The following is a 19,749-nucleotide window of genomic DNA, read 5'->3' as shown; positions in this document are numbered from 1 at the left end:
ATACATGGTTTAAAACCATATTATGCGCCGAAACGGCGTTAAAGTCGTTAAATGACGATATGTACGATATTTTTAGGAAAACTGATGTTATGAACAGGTTTATATGATCACAGTATGTTATTTAATATAACATATCAGTAGTCAAATGGTTTTGTTTAAAAATTATGCTTTAAAACTATTTTGTGTGTTATAAGGGCATTATCGTCATTTAAGAACATATTACAAGCACTTGTACATAAACTCAGTTTATAATCTGATTTGATATCCCAAAATATCCTAATTATGATATTGCATCAGTAGGTAATGAGTTTGGTATAAGTAATTATACTTAAAACTGATCTATGCGCCTAAAGGGCAATTTGGTCACTTTAAAGCATAATTTACGACATTATACGCAAATGCAGTTTATGATCAGATTTATAACATCAAAATATGTTAAACATATTAACATATCAGTACCTAAATCATTTGCAAGCTTATTGGTGTCTAAAACCTTATTTTTTGCTTAAAAGGGCATAATGGTCAAAGTATGGCATAATTATGGTAACTTGCATAAAACTCAGATTACTATTATGATCGTGTAATATAACCTTATAGGGTCATGCTACATCGTATTACGATCATAATGGAACCTTAAATCAGTAGCATACTAGTCTAGTTCGGTTCATAATCAAAAGTCAACACAGAAGTCAAACTTCGCGACTTTCGGTTGCGAACCGACCCTAAAATTACAATTGACGAGCCGAACATGTTTACACATGTTATAATAATTATTACTAAGTTGTTTAAGTGATAAAAAATATTTTAGAACACTTCTAAACTCATATCATAATTATTTCAAAAACCGACCCGTTGACTTTTTAAAACATTAATACGTTGACTCGTCAATTGACCAAGCAAACATGATTCTTAGGAGGTGCCCTTTTGAGGGATTAACACCTACCTAATTACGATCATGTAGCCATGTTCGTTGCGAACAATTGCTTGACCATTAAGGTCTAAACCGAAAGTCAAAGTGTTTATCGAAAACACTTGACTTTTCGGCTTTAAAAACCTAATAAACTGAATAAGCCACGAAAGGAACACTTACAAGTGGTCCTAGGGGCTGAATAACACTCAGAGGATGCTCCCAATTGCTCAAGAACTTCCAATGTTGAGAGATAGAGAGAAAGAATGGAAGGTGCAAGTTTGAATCAATGAAACTTTCTGTGACAACTCGAGTTTCCAAGATTCCATCTTCGCATTAATTGCACGTTAACTGTTTAGTTGTTTGCCTTATAATTGTACACGTTGGATTATATGTTGAGGTGTTTGTTGGATATGTTATCTATGTAATGTGATTAAGGTGTTTAACATGAAATCTGTTTGAAAAACTTAAACCATTTATACCTTGTATGGCTTTGACGAAACAGAAGTGTTTCGTCATTAACACTCCGACGAAATGGAGAGTTGTTTCGTCATAGACATCTCGACGAAACAGTGATGTGTTTCGCTATCCTTATTCGATGAAACAAAGTGTTTCGCTGGCCCATTGATTCGCCGAAGCCCATTAAGGGCCCAGTGTGTTACGCGTATACTTATTGAGTTCTACGGTTTCATTCGTGACATGTTTAACAAATTAGAAACCCTAGCTTTCTCTCCCTCTCTGTTAACCGACGGCAGCCATCATTATCATCCTTGGAAACTTTCAAGTCCTTCATTCTAATCCCTATACCTTTCCGTTAGTTAATTGCTGATATTTAATTGCTTATGAATTCATTATGTATATCATGATGATTTATGAATACATGACTCGTATGCTTGTCTGCTAACAGTTTGTTATAGGATAGGGTTAATGGTTATAGATGATAGATGGTGACGAATGTTTTTTATCACGATGATTGGATTATAATGACTGATTAGGGTGCTTATTATTGTTGATCAGAATAGAATGTTAATATTAATGAATCTGTGAATGTGTTCTCATGTAATGGTCAACATATATGCTAGATTGTCTAAGGTTAACACATGATTATGTTATGATTGGTATAATAATTGGCATCGATGATTGTTGTATGGGTTTTGTATGATTGTATGTTTGTTGTGAACTGTTAATCCGTGGATTAGGGTTTTCTGTGTAACTGTTAACGACGTAACTGATCTTGTAGACGAAACGTAAATCACGGTGAAACACGGGGCGTTTCGCCTAGAGTAGATATGACGAAACGGAGGGTGTTTCGCCGAAGGGATCATGACGAAACGAAGGGTGTTTCGTCGAAGGGTTGCACGACGAAACAAGTATGTTTCGTCAAGGGTTTAAATTGCACAGTGAACTCAGTTAGGTATGTTAGGGGTTAACTGAGTTAGTTAACTGTTGTTAAATGATAAACATGACTTGCATGAGCTTGAATATGTACTTTGTGTTATTTTGTGATCACTGATTCAATACCCACCGTGATTGTACTTATACGTGAACTTCGTGAATATAAACTGATTTTGTATACGTGCATACCATAGGCCTTGACTGATTAATTGGAACCAAGTAATTAACCAAACCGAGCAAACCAAGGTGAGTTCACACCCTTTCCAAGGCATGGGATTCCTGGTGGGTTGGGGAATGGACTGAATGACTACCCGTACTTGCATCACTACTAGACTACTTACTACCGTCCTCGGTTTGGGAAGGACGCCAGTGCGAAAACCTATGTAAAACCTACGTACTATTGTCCTCGATTTGGGAAGGACACCAGTGTCAGAACCTACGTAAAACCTACGTACTATTCTCCTCGGTTTGGGAAGGACACCAGCGCTAAACCTACGTACTTGATACGTACTACTGTCCTTGGTAAGGGAAGGGCACTTACGTAAAACCTACGTAAACTCATACTTACCACTGTCCTCGGATTGGGAAGGACACCTATAGATACAACTAGTCTAGTACATACAACATGGGAAGCCCCCACTTATTACTGTAAAGGTTTAGGAACAAGGGTACTGGGTAAACGCATGGTTATGAACGAACTTACGATTTCTGAACGAACTCATTAACTGAACAATCAACTGTGAACTCGCTCAACTTTGTTGTTGACTCTCTATTACATGCCTTGCAGGACGTTAGGTATTCATGGAGCTTGCACTGAGAGGCGCAGTCGTTGTGGGAAATGGACAGTGGATGCCATGTTAAAAACATTATGACATTTTGAACTTAATACTTATGTAGGGTTTTCACAATTATGCTTCCGCTAGACACTTAACTATGTTTTGTTTTGAACACCTTTTGTATTGATGGGTTGAACTTTATTAATTACTTGCTATGTTCAATATGATTGGTGGCTTGATCCTGGTCAGTCACGCCTCCATGCGGTGTTACTCCGCGAGTGGATTTTGGGGGTGTGACACTTTCACCTATTTATAGTTTTTGAGAAGTAATTTGATCATGCCAAGTGTTTAGAGGGCTCCCAAGATTGTTCCAAGTGTCATAGCAGGTTATAAAAACCATCTAAGAGCTCATGGTATCGAGTTATGAGTGTAGAGTGCTTTGAGTGGTGGCCATGGTGAAGATTCAGCAGCTGGCACAAAGATTCTGCGAAACAGGTGTCGTCGCGCCACGTGCAGGGACAACATGGTTCTGTCGCGCCACCATGTTTTCTTTTAAAATTTGACAATTTCAACCCTTTGACTTATAAACTTGCGAGTAACGTTATAATTAGTACGTAAAGTCTTCCTTGGTCAATATTAGGCATACCCAAGAGTATGATCAACATCATAAAACTACCGGTTCGTTAAAAGGTCACTCGGATGTGAGAAATCACATGTTGACGCTTTTAGTCCTTTTAACTCGCAAGTTTGCGTGTATTATCGATTAACGGCACAAAAGCCCTAAACGGCCAATATAGGCATTCCAGAGAGTACGATCGAACATCATGAAGCTCTGAGTTTGTTAAAAGGTCACTCAAAGGTATAAATTAACATGTTGACGCTTTTAACCCTTCGTCGCGCAAACTTTCAAACAATTACGCAAACGGCTCCTCTCGACCAACAAGTGGCTCCTTTAAGAATATGAACGCCGTGCAAGGTCACTCAGAGGCTTAGTTTTAGCATGTTGACACTTTTAGTCCCTCCACATTCATAGTTTTAGATTTTGACAAAATTAGTCCCTTTTAGCCAACATTTAGGCATGATTAAGATTAGGGACACGTGTCAACACATTATTGGACACGGTTTTACGAGGTGTTACAATGTAAGTATGACTTGTTTCAAACTTCCGGATCTGAACAGATCGATCGATTTGTTTGTTGTTTCACGATAACTTATGGTACGTTTTCACATATCACAGGGAGAAATTCAGAAAGGATTGCTTACAAGCAGAATTTCCGGACAACAAATCAATCATTGTAGTATGTTTTTTAGATTCATTTAACCTTGATATTTTCATTCTCATATTTAATCAATAACTTCTGAATGATATGATGAATTTGATTATCATTTTATTATTTAATCAATAACTTTTGTATGCTCTTGAGGATTTTGATATGTAATCTATGACTTTCGTATAATCTGATGAATAAGAGTCGTCGATCGTCTTCATTGTTCAGTCACCGATGATGGTGGTGGTACGGTGGTGGTGATGGGGGTGCAGTGGTGGAGGGTGGTGGTAGGATGTCTAGAGAGAGAGTGTGTGTGTGAAATTGATTTTATATATAATATTTAAATTATTATGCATCAAAGACTTGTTAATTATACTCTTGTACATATAAGAGTTGTACTTTGTGTCTAAAAGACTAAATTGCCTTCATAGTTAATAGACTAGGTGGATGGAGTTAAACATTTGGACTCAAAGGGTTATAAAAAGTGGCTCTAACATTTTAATTTTGGACTCAAATAGTTAAAACCTATAAAACAAAGGGGCTCAAAAAGTATTTTTCCCTTGTAATTATAAGGTCATTAAGGGAAAGGTACGTACAATTAGAGTTGGCCGGTGATTTGTCCCCTTTTAACCTAGTCCAATATTATAAAACATGGGGGACATAAAGATGCCTTGATGTTAGTTTATTATGATAAGTTATCATTATAGATAACATTGTTTAAAGAGTAAATTACGTTTTTGATTCCTGTGATTATATCACTTTTACTATATAAGCTCAAAATAAGAATTTTTAACATATATGCCCCAATAGTCTCTATAACTAACTAACTTGGCCCCTAAGTCTAACCATTTTAGCTCCCATGGTCTCTATAACTAACCATTTTGGCCCCCATGATCTCTAGACTTAGGGTCCAAAATGGTTAGTTATAGAAACCATGAGGGCAGATATGTTAAAAATTCTTATTTTGGGCTAATATAGTAAAAGTGATATAACCACAGGGACAAAAACGTAATTTACTCTTGTTTAAAACTTGAAAGTTAAATGTTAATTATTTATTATGTTAAGTATATTTGACGATTCAAGATCCATTTTTTTTATTTATTTTTTACTTTTTTATCAACTGTTGGAATGGATTTTATGTATAACATAAAGGTTTTAGTTGGGATATCATTCTGAACCAGAATGCTAAGTTTTTTATGTAAGGTTTGTATGATTATATCAACTTGATTCTTAACCAGTGTATTTTAATACGTAATAGCTAGCTCGTTAACTAACAAGTTATGACAATTATATTTTTAACTAGATTATTAGACCCGTGTACTATACGGATTTAAGGATATAAATTTATAAATTACTTAAATTTATATTCTCTTAAAAAATTTACATAAGTGAATTTTTTACCATAGATGACGCAATAATTGTTCATGTGTAAAAACCGATTATTTTAGAAATACACCAACTTTACTTAGAAATTGTTCTATACTTTTATTTATTGTCATGGCAAAACATTAAGCAAGAGAAAATTATCTTCTTTTCAATTTAAATGGAATCCTTCTATTTCACGGTATTAAACGAAATCTAGGGATAAACGTTCAAGTGCCGGTATTAGTTCCGGATAATATGAGTGTCTCAATAACCTGGTCACCCAGTGATAGGACCTGTAGTCGAGTTCCATTACATAAACCATTCTTTTGATCAATATTTCTTGATAACGTCACTGGAACACTGAACTTTGGTAATTACCAATGATTTGGCAAAGCCCTAAAAATATAACTCCATTTAGGACATCTGGTGAGTATAGACTTGTATCAAAATTATTATGAAGATATTCTATCCTTAAACCAGTTTATTACACGCGTCTAATAACATTAAAAGTGTTTTCAAAGCACGGAAGTAAACCGGTTTTCAAATATCGGATTAACCCATTCTTTACCATTTTTATTATTATAATATTAAATTATAATTTATTTAATAGATGTTTTAAACATATAGTAAAAAATCATTTTAAAGAATAAGAAGATGTTATCACATTGACATTATTTGAAATTGTTTATTATAAGTAGAGTTGTTACTAAGAATTAACTATATATGTTAGATAAATCAAAAGTAAATAATCATTATCTAAGTCACAATAAAATATTTGTTAGTATTAAGTTGTTAAGGATTTTTTAATTGTTTTGTATTAATTAATTATTAATTAATTAATAATATTAATAGTAAACTGAATAAAAGAATGCCATGTGGCATTAAATTGGCTCTTGTTTTAGTATAAGAATGCCATGTGGCATTAATCATACTTTTTTATTAGTATTAGATTCTAACCAGGAGATATTTGGATAGCGTTTAGTATGAAAGAATTAAAAGGTGGAATGAAATGGATCATTGTGATGGAATGAAAAAAAACCATATTTGGTTGTCATTGATAATGGAATGGAGCATCCCAAATGGAATGCAACTCCTTTCAAATTGAATTTTCATTTCTTGGTAAGACGGTGTTTTTTTTTTCTTTCAAGGAATGGAAATAAACATATTATTATATCAATATTAATACTTTTGTTATTAATTTATTAATATTATTATTATTGAGGCAATTATATTTTTGTCGCTTTTAATAAATTATGTTTCGTTACTTCTTCTTTTTTTGTGTATCAAACTCTACAATGTAATGATTCATTTCATTGTTCATTTAATTTTCTTATTCATTCTATTACATCATACAAAACAAACCCTTGGTCAATGACATTGGTAAATTCCCTTCAATTAAGTGGGTGATAGTTCAAACCACGTTTTAGGTATCTAAATGGATTTTAGATTTTTAGGTATCTAAATGGATTTTAGATGGTGTGTATAGAGAGTATGTGTCCGCCTTTCTAAGAAAATATACACTTTTTTTTAAATGAGAAGGTGCCAAAATAGAAGCCGGTAGCATGTCCATGATATTATAGTCTAGTGGCATATTAAGGGTGTGATAAGGTTTATGGATCATTAGGTCCTGGGTTCGATTTTCACAAAGGGATTTATTCAGATTTATTGGGTTTCTCCTGAATTGGTGTATAGGCATTATTGGCTAGTGAAGATGAATATGATCGAATGGTTCCGTTAATGACACGATGATACTCCAGTAGTCTGTTAGTGATCTAAATTTGTCGTTTAAAAAAAGTTGGTATAACATATTCACATTGGGCCCAGTCGTCACAACATTGAATGCTATGAAAGTCATTTGTATCATGAAGATATTATGATTTGTTGAATGTGATATTGACCAAAATGTAAATGCCACATTATGGTCGATTTCAGGTGGCTCAAATTATATTGACACTCATCATCATCCACTACTATTTCATCTTTTAGTTATTTTCATTTATAATTCTAACTACCATCATCCTCACACACATCAATTCAATCTTCTTTTTTTATGATTTAGACAACCATTATAAGAACTTATTGTAATTCATCATGCAATACTTAAATACTTGTGATTTTAAATATACATTAATAATCAATTCAACAAGGGGATCAATAAAATTAGATCTCTCTATATTGACATGCTTTGTCTAAGTATAATTATAATATGCACCCACATATTAGAAAACATATGTACACCTAAGAAGATAAACCTTTGTTATATTGGAATATTGATTGACCTTTCTTCTATGAGGCAAGAGAGGTTCAATGCATCTTTATGACAATTTTATTCTATGACAAGTCATCTTTAAAGAATTATCGTCGGTATTAACCCCGAGTTTTGCTATGACAAGTCATCATATATGCAAATCGAGCCTCGAAGTTCTTGGATCTCTTTATATGGAGTCTTAGTTTTCTTTTCAAAACTCTTAACTCATAACTTATAATATCTTGCAAATATGTTTCAATCAATCACATATCTACTATTATGAGAGCCTAGTCTAGGTGGAAACAATAAATATAGAACTTGGGATGGTGTATAATGGAAATGAGCATAAATAGGTGCAGGTGAGAAGGGGGTTGGGGTGGGGTTGGATGGTCCATATTGGAGGACCATTGGCTAAATTGACTTGAGTTAAGGAGCCATAACACATCAACTGACATGATGGACTCATGCCTTCTTAATACACAATCTACCAATGGTAAAGGAAATACAACAAAACTATACATCCTGTTTTACATAGGTTGTTACATGTTTTTTTTTTTTTTGTTTTTTTTTTATAAACTACAATACTAGGTTATTAACAATTTTCATCATGATATGATTTCTTGATCTGTCTTTGAGATTCATTTCCAAAAGTTTTTTTTTTTTTTTGCCTCTTTCTTTTTCTTTTTCCCTGATTTGATCCATCTTCCTTTAATTTTATATTTTTAATGACCGAGAAGTGCTATAGAAGAAGTCTTGAGACTCGTATGCGAAACATGAGTAATGTTTTTTTTGACGGTTTTTTGAACCCAATTGTTTCAAAATTATATGTGATTTTAGTTATAATCTTTAAGATACAACTAATTAGATGTAAACAAAAAGAGCATTGCTTTATATGTGGTTACCCAAAACAAATTATAAGAAATACAATAAATAAATAAGAACGAAAGCCAAAAAATATAATATACAAAAAGTGTTGAGTTTAGAAAACATATAAGTTGGGATAATACTTTGAGGCTAGTATATTTTAAGTTATTAGCTAACATATCTTTTTCAACAATTAAAGTTAAAAAATACAGTTTATTCATAACTAGTATTGATTTAGAAACGATCCATTTAATTAAATAATGATCCGCACCAAAGAATCCATCGGGGATACAGTAATTTCTTAGTCTAGCTAGATACTATCGCAGATACATCTTTGTTATATCTTTTGAACAAGAACTATACGCAATCTCAGGCGAGTACACAGTTCCCCTCTTTTACCGTTTTCAAATGTTTTGGGGTGATTTATATGTGCAACTGATTTGTTTTCTTGGGTGGTTGGTTTGGCACTTGTTCCTGTAACTCGAATCCTAGCCCGGTATTTTTCTTTTTGTGAGGGTAAGTTTGGAAAATAGAAATACTTCAAGGGCTAATTTTGGAAAATTTAGAAGATTGTGAAGAGGTAATTTTATATATAGACGGGGACAGTCGTAACTTCTAAATTTACCACTTTAGTGTCCCCAATCTTTCTTTTGTGTATATATAAAATTAGGGGTGTACAAAAAACCGAATTAACCGAACCATAACCGAATTAATCGACAAAACCAAACCGAAAAAACCGAACCAAATAAAAAACCAGTGGGTCGGTTAATGGTTTTTTTGAAAACCGAAAATAGCACTTCGGTTATGGTTATCATTTTTTCTATACCCACCATAACCGAACCGAACCGACATGTAATAAATTGTTGTAGGATTTAGGACATTTCACCATATTTTTAATATTTGATGTTGTTTATTGAAGATTTTTAGTATTTATAGGTTTTTCATATCGTTTTGTGGTTTTGGTTGGATGTTTATTTAAATTTATGGAATGTATCATATCACTTTATTTCAATATTCGATAATAATTTGAATTAATATTATAGATTATATTTATTTTTTATACTAAGTAATATACTAATATATACAAATATCCAATAACAATTTATTCCATGTTAAAAAATTAAGCTATTTTTAGCTAAGCTAAATACACGGTTAACCACCCATAACCGACCCGCTAAAACCATCAAAACCGAATAACCATAACCATCATAACCGATCGGTTATGGTTATGGTTATCCATTAACCGACATCACGGTTATGGTTATGGTTTTAGATTAAAACCGACCCATGCACACCCCTATATAAAATTACCTCTTCACAACCTTCGTAATATATACCTGACACTGTTCATCCATTAGTTCTGATAAATTACAGTTTTGTCCTAAGCTCAAAATTACGGTCTTGTTATCGTTTTAGTTTTTTTTTTTTTCTTACCAAAACTATGGTAGTGTTTTTTTTTTAATTGTTTGAGAAATATTTAGCCTATCGCCCCGCAACATGGGCGGGGCATCAACTAGTGTGATTAACAAAAGTAAACTTGCAAGATCTGCCTAATATACAAGATTAACATTGCTTTAGAAGTTACAACATTGCCAATTTGTTAATGATTAATTTAGCAATGAATTTATCTATTCAGACAAAACAAAATACCGAACATAAGAATATGTGGTGTGGTTATAATCCAAATAACTACCACCACCCTCTACGCCAACGTCATGTCACCCCACCCTCATCCACCAACCTAATCCACCACTCTATATGGTGTGAACCACAACCCCCACTATCCTTCCCTATCAATCCAAAATCTCATAATTAATTGAAAGTGCGTCATGGTTGTCATGAATTAAACCATGCGAACTGCCATTGTTTGAGAAGGGACCGATGTACCACGAGAATCATGTCCCGCGTGGCAATCTATGATCCAATCCACCACCCCCATACCCCATAGGCTAATAACAACGTATAGTCTATTACTCATCGTTAATATTTTATAAGACCCTACGCAAATTCCATATTTAACGTTAGACATAAGAGATACAAATTTCATAAGAAATGTCTCACCATAAATGCTATTAATGTGTTTGGGTGCACTGGATGGCAACATAACTTCTCTTTTAAGCACGTTTGACTAAAAGGAAGGGGCTATTTGGCAACTTCTGAATTGTTAAGTGCTGAACCAGTAAGAGATCTGAACCATTAAGTGCCGAACCAATAAGAGGTCTGAACCATTAAGGTCGGTATAATGTTTAACCGTTCAAAGGCAAATGTCTGACCAATTCAGACTCTGTATAATGCTTAACCATTCAGAGACAAATGTCTGAACCATTCAGACATCTGCTTGTGAAACAAACAGTCTGAATCATTAAGTACTGAACCAGTAAGAGGTCTGAACCATTAAGAGTCTCGTTAAGAGCCAAACAAACAGCCCCTAACTCTAGTATTGATGACATCTCAAAAAGTTTTCGCTACGAGTGTTAAACTTATTTTGACAAAACAGACAATACCGATTGGTTTGAGAAGTCATATATCACACATTGATACCATAAACTCCTTAGAATTAACTCTTTTGAGTGTTTCCGTAAATTATTTTTTTGGGATTTATTCTAGTACCCAAACTATCAATAAAAATAAAAATAAAAGTTATCTAAACAAAACCTTGAAGAAGAACATGAGGGTGGGGCAGCCAATAGGACCTCACGAAAACATAGTTTAGCCCTACAACTGAGATTGATGCTTCAAAATGCATGTGACCAACAAAACATCGGTATGGGAGTGGAAATGATGTATAATGAAACATCTGTATGATAAGATTGTGAAAGTGCAATTGTACTATTAGTACATGTAGAGCCACAATAATAACATACATGTCTATTATTTTGATGAAAAATACTATACGTGTACGTTCTTAAAAATTAATAATTAATGTTCAAGTTAAACGAATGAAGAAAATAACGACAGATTGATGTAAGGTTCAATAATAGATCAATTGTGTTAGATTTGAGAAAACCTAACAACCATTGCGCCCAACAATACGTTGGTCATACATGTAGAAGGACATTCTTTATTGCCTTGTATCTCTCATGTCAACGACGGATACACTTTATATCATATCAACTAACCCAAACATATAGAGGGTTAGTCCAAAATGTTTGTTTGATTTCGGTATGAAGACTTCTACCCGCTTTAATCATCCATACTAAGCCATCATTTTGAAATTTGTTTTGGGAAGTATCTGGTAAATAAAGACACACCCCGATAACATGCAAGTAATCACCACCATATTTACTTACATAAAATTAACTAATCAAATATATAATCTAGAATTAGGTTTCTGGATAAATTTAATAATAAAATAGAATTATTAACGATAGAAAAATTACATAAAAGTGACAGGTAAACGGGCAACAAGTTGCGCCCCAACCCCCTTATGAATAGCAAATCCAATTCTATCGAAAACAAAAGTCTGGTTCATTCATGTCGAGAAATTGCTACGCATGACCCTCTGCACTCTGTCCAGAAAACTAACACCTTCAGGAGCAAGGGAATCAAATGTATCAAAGGCAAATGGAACGAACACATATTGATTCTCAGCACAAACTTTTTCATACTTAGCAATTTTCCCTTATTCTGCCTTCAACATAACCTGATGTGTTTGTAAATGATTTATTTCTACTCAAACCGGTCTTGACCAAACTCATTTTGGGTTATAACCCGAATCGGTTTTGCAAAAAAAAAAAAAAAAAAAAAAAAAAAAAAAAAAAAAAAGTACACCTACATCATGAATTGGGTTGTTACTTAATGGGCTGAGTGATAGGTGGGTGTTTCTTATGTGGCTTATTGGGCTGAATTAACAAAAAGTAGTGGATGATACATATTATATATTCGTTGTTTTTTAATAAATAAAATAAATAAATAAAGTCGATTGCAATCGGACCGGTGACTATTCTCTGATATTCCGGTCGTCTTTCCTCAAGGTCTCTCTCTCTCTATATATATATATGTATTGTATGTATGTATGTATATTTATCTTCTTGTAGTTTACTGAATTTAGGAATTAGGTTTGGGAATTTATTATTTTGGAAACCCTAATTTACTTACAGTTGAAATCAATCAACCAAATCGCTATATCTTCATGTTCAGTTGCTCGAAATTTGCTGTTGAGTTCATCTTATAGAGAAATTAAACCTAATTTCCACTACTTTCTGTGTTAATTTCAGTTGCGAGTATTCACAGTTTTGTGTTGTGTAATGATAAGTTTCGAGTGTTTTAGATAATAGGTATCGAGTGACTGTAAATCTTTGAATATTTAGAATTTTATTTAGGGGTTTAATCACATGTAAATCTTTTGAATAATTAGAATTTCAAACACTAATCATCTGATAATTTCATAAAAGCTTATTTCAGTTTAGATAAAAGTGCATTTGTATGATGAAATATGCTACCTTATATTAAACGTTGGTTTTTTATTCAATGTGTATAATTTTCATGTTTTTGAAAGTTTTTTTTTGATACTTTCGGGCTTCGTCAAGAACGAATAATTTGTCCTTCATATGTGGATTTTAGTTTTTGCATAAAATGCTGTCCTTTTCTATAGGGTAGACTGCCAAAATGGTCTCCGAGGTTTGGTTACTTTTGTCACTTTAGTCCAAAACTCAAACGTTTTGAATTTGGGTCCACGTGCTTTCAATTTTGTTGTCTTTTTCATCCAAAAGAAAAATTTGGTCAGATCTTTTAGTTAACATCCAGTTTTTTTGTCTTTTTCCTCCCTTTTAATGAAGGGCAAAATGGTCAGATTTTTTTAATTTGTTATAATAAAATGTTAAAAGACCGTTTTGCCCTTCATTAAAAGAGAGAAAAAAGACAAAAAAAAAGTTGGATGTTAACTGAAAAATCTGACCGGATTTTGATTTTGGATGAAAATGGCAACAAAATTGAAAACACAGGGAACCAGATTCAAAAGGTTTGAGTTTTGGGCTAAAGTGGCAAAAGTGACCAAACCTGAGGGACCATTTACGCAGTTTACTCTTTTTTATATGATTTTCACTCTTATCTTCATATGAGTATCATATGTTTTTTTACAGCACTGCTTGAACTGATGCATCATGAAAAAAACTATGCCATGGAATGATGATGATTCATCGTCTAATGAGTCTTCAAGTTCTGATTCAGATGCATCTGATAATGGTCAAATTCCAAAAAGGAGCAAAATGGTTTCTGGTGGTTCATCCAAATCTAAAGGTATATTTGGCTCAAAACGTTTACTGTTACGAGCTTTTGACGGCTGCAGCTTATGTTTTTCTTTCATCAAAAAATAATCTTTCATGAAAAAAAAACTCTGTTTTGACTCTTTTGGCTTTACACATGTATGCACTATGCAGTCAAGCCGACGAACCGCAAGAGTAAAGGCATTGACTTTGAAGCATTAAGTCAACACGGGTACAAAGGCGGGTTATCGGTTTTAAAAGTCCCAGCACCAAAAGAAGATGATAAGAACCGTGATTGGTCATGGTCAACAGGTAAGGATAAGCGTGATGCAAACGAGACTGAAGAAAGTTACCAAGAAAGACAAAAAACACGAGCTGCTTTACGCGAAGGAGAAGAGCTGGCACACGCCCGAACCCAAAAAGAACGAAACTTGTCCTTTTCACAGAAGGAAAAAAGGAAAAGGGATATTGGACAGGCTAGTAGAGGAAAGAGCTATGTTGAAGAAGAGAAGAGACTGTTGAGGGAAAATGGTGTTTATTCTGGCTTTGATTCTTGACTATTTTAAAAATTATTTGTGTTTGTAATGTTGTTGATCGTGTTGGGTTGGAGGGTTGAAATTCAATCTGAACACGAACACGAGTTTAAGTTGACACTAATGGCATTCCCCTTGTACTTTATGAACTTGTTTTAGAAAATTGTTGTTATGATGCTTCTGTATCTAATTCTAGTTTATAGAGAATTAACCATAAATTTTATATAAATATTGAATGTATGTGATAACTATCTAATAATGATAAGTGAAATAACTTGTTTTTGTATTTTTGAGATTGCTAAACATCAAAATTTACTCACCTCTTTTTATATTCAAAAAATCTGATTATCGGTATCTATTGCCCCGCTTGCAGTGTCCACATATAATATATATAGTGAAATGGTACTAACTTTAACGTTATTTTACTAATTTCGTGAAAATAACGTTAAAAGCGGCGGATGGTTAATCATGCATCATGTGGTGACGTTGATAGCTGAAAGACACGGGATACGTGCACCAATCAGTCTCTGTCCCGATTGTTTGAGTGTTATGTGTCTTAGGTCCAAGGATTGATACAAAACTACAATCGAGACTGGGGTCTCATTGAAAGCAGCCTCTCTATTCCTACAGGGTAGAGGTAAGGCTGTCTACATCTACCCTCCTCAGACCCTACCTTAGCTTTGTTATTGGTGGAATTTAGTGATTATGATGATGATGATTATCGGTATCTACTTAAAACCATAAAACGAGAATTCATTGCAACAAAAACCAGCTTAAACCATTTTATAATTGAGTTTGCGGAAATTAACTTTTGGCATAAAGAAAGTTCAAAATTATTTTAACATACACTCACCCAACAAAATACATATGAAAATTAACTACTTTTTATAAGATACCGAACCTAAACCGATCAAAACTGTGCTGTTAAGCCGGTTTCAGTTTGACGGCTTTCTAGACGGCCATAGCAGCAGTCGAAAGTGACTCATAGGCTTATCTATATTTGGTTATCAAGCCAAGTAAGAAGACCTGCTGGGAAGAGTTCTGCAAATGGCTTTAATTGTGTTTGGAGTGGTTCTGCAACAACCACCTACAAGCGACGCTCCTATTTCGCACCACTTGTTCACGTACGAAACAAAATCTTCATCCGGCACTCCAGTATTTTTCTGTCACAGACAAAGCCGTTAAAAAATAATACAAAATTCTTGACCCCTTGACTTATGAAGAGGTCAGTTCTTTTAACGCATAAAATGGAACATGTCACACACATAGAAAGTTGCCAGTCCAAGCGTATTTGTAATCGTATTTTAGGAAATAAACTTCTATAAGAAAATTTAAGTTTTAGGACGAACCGTTTTTGGATGAACCCAACCTGAAATATTTATACAAAAACTTTTTGGATATATATATTTATAGTCGTTAGAAAATAATAATCCCAACACAAGTTTATAGGACAAGTTAAAGAAAAGGCGAAAAGTACTCACCACCCACTGCTTTAATTCAGCATCATAAGTTTCACCGCTATTTGGATATATAAGTATCGGTTTAGTTGTCACCTGAAAGAGTTATAATATATAAAAGAGTTAACTTCCATTTTGCTCCCTGTGATTTGGTCATTTTATTAGTTTTGCCCCAATAGTTTAAAAATAGCCATTTTTCTCCCTGATTTTTCTAACTTATCGTCATTTTGCTCCCCGCCTCTAACTCCATCCAAAAAATCCATTAACTTGAATGGTATTTTGGTAATTTTATAGATAAAAGCAAGGGCATGCAAGTCTTTTCACCTAAATAAACCCATAACTTGTATCTAAGTAATTCTGTTCTGATCCTCCATCTTTCCAACCACTCTTTCTACCGGCCACCACCATCCACCACCACCTGCAACTACCACCTGCCGACCACGACTGCCGCGACTTTTAACTAAACGTTTTAATTGATTAGAGCCAGGGAGTAAACTACCGAAATTCCCCTACTTTTAATTGAACGTTTTAACTGAGTTAGAGCCAGGGAGCAAACTGGCCACAAACTCGAAAGATCAGGGAGGAAAATGGCTATTTTTAAACTATTGGAGTAAAACCGTTAAAATGACCAAACCACAGGGAGCAAAACGAAAGTTAGCTCTATATAAAATATAAAGTATTTGGTAAGTGAAAGATGAACCAGAATAAACATGAAGCAGTACCTTTTTGATAGATTGAATCAGACCACTGATAAATCTAGGTGGTGTACAGTTGATTCCTACAGCAACAACTTTCGGGCACGAGTCAGCAATTTTCGCACATTCAATCAACGAATCACCACTGACCACATTTACACCGTCTTTCGAGTTAAACGAGAACCATGCAGGGATCTTTATTCCTTCTTCAAGTAGCTCAGCATACGCCTGTTCAAAAATTCAAATAAATATCACAACCTAACTTTTTATTGATATTTTCCACAATATGAGAAACGATATAAAGCATTTTTTATTACTACACCTGTGCTTCAATCTTGTTTGGCACTGTTTCAAATGCAATTAAATCAGCACCGGATTCAGCTAAAACTTGAACTCTTCTCCTGTGAAAACTCTTCAAGAATTCAAGATCCATCGCATCACCATAATCCCCGCTGCAAAAATGAACGATGAATTTGAGCATAAACGCAAAAAAAAAAAAAAAAAAAGCCACATGTGATTTACTTGATAGTATCCGAAAGAAGTTTGGCGTCTTTTAAGTAAAAATTGATGGTAAAATTGAAGTTACCTATATTCAGAACCATCAGCCAAATATGCCCCGTAACTCCCAACAGATGCAGCAACTAGAATAGGCCGATTCTTGAGAATTTTACCGTCACTAGTAAAATTACTAGCAGAATTACGGCATCTCTCATAATATATCTTCCGTGCCTCACAAGCAATATCTACACTTTTTTTAAGCATGGCTTCACTTTCTTCCTTAGAGAAGCCTTTGGCTCCAAACCCTTGAATCGTTGCCTGTCGAAATACCATTAAATTGAATGTGTGAGTGTGAGTGTGAGTGTGTGTGTGTGTGTGTGAGGGAGAGAGATTGATGCTAGTGAGGACCACTGAATTACCTGATAAGAAGCTGTGATTATTATATCAGCACCAGCTTCAAGATAATCAAGGTGTACCTGCAATAAGTGAATGCATTATAAACTTTATCTTCGCTATAAGTTTCTAAGAATGCAAAGGGGGTCTACATAATAAACTTTATCTTTGCTATAAGTTTCTAAGAATGCAAAGGGGGTCTACATAAATTGTAATTATAATAACAACAAATTTGCATGGTAGTTGATATTAGTGATGAATAAAAAATAGAAAACGTTTGGCTTGATTCAAGCTGCATATGACACTTCTTATGCAAACAGGACCACTGACATATAAATGTTCTAATTATGATAGTAAAATCAAAAACTGGTCCTTAGCGTGGTTGTACATGGGCCCTAAGCTTACAAAGCTGACGATGCATCATATCTTCACATTCTATAGAAGTAAACCATATATTAACTATGTGTTCATCCAAGCGATTTACGACTCTATGCTATACAATCTCCCTTAAAAAGCATTATGCTAACCAAACAACACTCATAACCAGGCTTTGTTAAGAGTTTATGACAACTTATCAACCAAATCCGATTTCTAAAAGCTATAACAAACAAATCAGCTCGAAGTTAAACGCGAAAAACAGATAAACTAATGTCTAACTATCCAAAGACAACAAATTAACCAATACAGAGATCCATACCTCCTTCCAATTATAAACAATCCTTAAAAAAAAAAAAAAAAAAAAAAAAAAAAAAAAAAAAAAAAAAAAAAAAAAAACATCTGATTCCATTACAAAACAGTTATCTAACATTTTAATCTCATTTTGATGTACTAATTTCAATATAATACTTAATAAATTCCATTCCTTCACATTTCTAAGTTCTAACCAACTTTTCACACAATTAAACCTAACACAACTACCAACAGATTTCAAATTTAATCATCATCAGTCACCATTTCAATTGCAATTTAATGACATAAACAACCACAACAACACAAAAAACTAAACAACTACAAACAGATTCTAAACCTAATCATCAATCAATCATCATTTCAGTTGCAATATCTTGACAAAAACAACAGAGATGCGTGAGTATACCTGACGAACAAGGTCTGTAGAAGTGAGAAGACACTTAGCGCTCCATAACGGATCGTTGAGGTCAGCACCGTGTCGTTCAAGCTCCGTCGCGAAGCCGCCGTCGATGATGGCGACGCCGCCGGAGTTACGGAGGAAATCGGACATCAACGTCTGTACGTTGCCGTTGTTCACTCCCATTTTTCCGGCGAAAACTGTGTGTTTAGGTTATTGAAATGACGTATCTCCGGTGAGTTGATGACGTCAGAAGTGAAAGCAGTTCCAGTGAATCTGAAGATTGAAGAAGAATGAGGGTGTATTTATAAAAGGGGCTAACGGTGATCAGTTTTGAAACTGAATTGATGAATAATGCCCTTAAGTTTTAGATTGTTTAGAAATAGTCCCTATGTTTTGGTTTGTATACGGATGAGGTCCACAAATAATTTAAGCATCTTGTGACGGAGTTATCTTTCGAGGGCTAGCCAATACATCCCGCTTATGATCAGGTTCACTGGTTTTGTTCTGTCTTGGACACATCTAGAACGTACACTTTGAAAGCACAGAGATTGTTTCGGATGAGAGCTCGAGCTAGCCTATAGTAACTGGGTTGTTCTCGAGCCAAGACGAACCTATCGACTCGTTTACAAACCAAGCCGCAAATCGAACCAGCATTTTTCGAGAGTTAGATTTTTGAGGGAACAGCGAGCGATTTGGACAACCCTACTGTCTAGTATGTCATTCGGTTTAGATTTGCAGAGAGGGACAGTAACAATGTTGAATATCAAGTTTTTATGTCTTAAAAAGTAGCCAGATTTCATATCATGATAATTTTCATGACAATGTTGTGGCCGATGATGAGGCTGACGTTGTGGCCGATGAGTAGAATGTAAAGAAAGATGACGATGAGAGTGGGAGACGATCGACTTACGGTGAGAACAGGAGACAATGAAGCGATGAACAGACTGTCCGGCTCAAAGAATGTCGCTTAGCTGTTTAGTATTTTACTTTTAGATTAAGATTTAGTTTAAAAAAATTATTGGGCTGATATGGGTAAAATATATATAAATATAATTG

At 34.2% G+C, this 19,749-nt stretch overlaps 2 protein-coding genes across 2 annotated transcripts; one reads left to right on the top strand and one right to left on the bottom strand.

The window, feature by feature from the left end:
- Window positions 1-12,691: 12,691 nt before the first annotated feature.
- On the top strand, window positions 12,692-14,745 carry LOC110884096. The gene is made up of 3 exons (XM_022131761.2): window positions 12,692-12,797; window positions 13,905-14,061; window positions 14,202-14,745. Exons 2-3 carry the CDS (start codon window positions 13,926-13,928, stop codon window positions 14,582-14,584), a joined length of 519 nt encoding a protein of 172 aa, XP_021987453.1. The 5' UTR covers window positions 12,692-12,797; window positions 13,905-13,925; the 3' UTR covers window positions 14,585-14,745.
- A 571-nt stretch (window positions 14,746-15,316) lies between these two features.
- LOC110884097 (homocysteine S-methyltransferase 2) lies at window positions 15,317-18,979 on the bottom strand. Its single transcript, XM_022131762.2, has 7 exons — window positions 18,700-18,979; window positions 17,630-17,686; window positions 17,299-17,528; window positions 17,035-17,164; window positions 16,740-16,940; window positions 16,042-16,113; window positions 15,317-15,723 (listed from the first exon to the last, which is right to left on the bottom strand). Exons 1-7 carry the CDS (start codon window positions 18,874-18,876, stop codon window positions 15,568-15,570), a joined length of 1,023 nt encoding a protein of 340 aa, XP_021987454.1. The 5' UTR covers window positions 18,877-18,979; the 3' UTR covers window positions 15,317-15,567.
- Window positions 18,980-19,749: the final 770 nt, after the last annotated feature.

The sequence above is a fragment of the Helianthus annuus genome, chromosome 10 (assembly GCF_002127325.2).
Source record: "Helianthus annuus cultivar XRQ/B chromosome 10, HanXRQr2.0-SUNRISE, whole genome shotgun sequence".
Lineage (NCBI taxonomy): Eukaryota > Viridiplantae > Streptophyta > Magnoliopsida > Asterales > Asteraceae > Helianthus > Helianthus annuus.
This window is presented reverse-complemented; position numbering and strand designations above follow the sequence as displayed.

Bases quoted from the DNA above. Each gene is read 5' to 3' on its own strand.
- LOC110884096 (XM_022131761.2), top strand. From the start codon at position 13,926: ATGAAAAAAACTATGCCATGGAATGATGATGATTCATCGTCTAATGAG. The intron at 14,062-14,201 runs GTATATTTGGCT...TGCACTATGCAG, and splicing joins TGGTTCATCCAAATCTAAAG to TCAAGCCGACGAACCGCAAG.
- LOC110884097 (XM_022131762.2), bottom strand. From the start codon at position 18,876: ATGGGAGTGAACAACGGCAACGTACAGACGTTGATGTCCGATTTCCTC. The intron at 17,529-17,629 runs GTAATTCAGTGG...GTATTTCGACAG, and splicing joins TAATCACAGCTTCTTATCAG to GCAACGATTCAAGGGTTTGG. The intron at 16,114-16,739 runs GTACTGCTTCAT...TAACTCTTTCAG, and splicing joins TGATTCAATCTATCAAAAAG to GTGACAACTAAACCGATACT.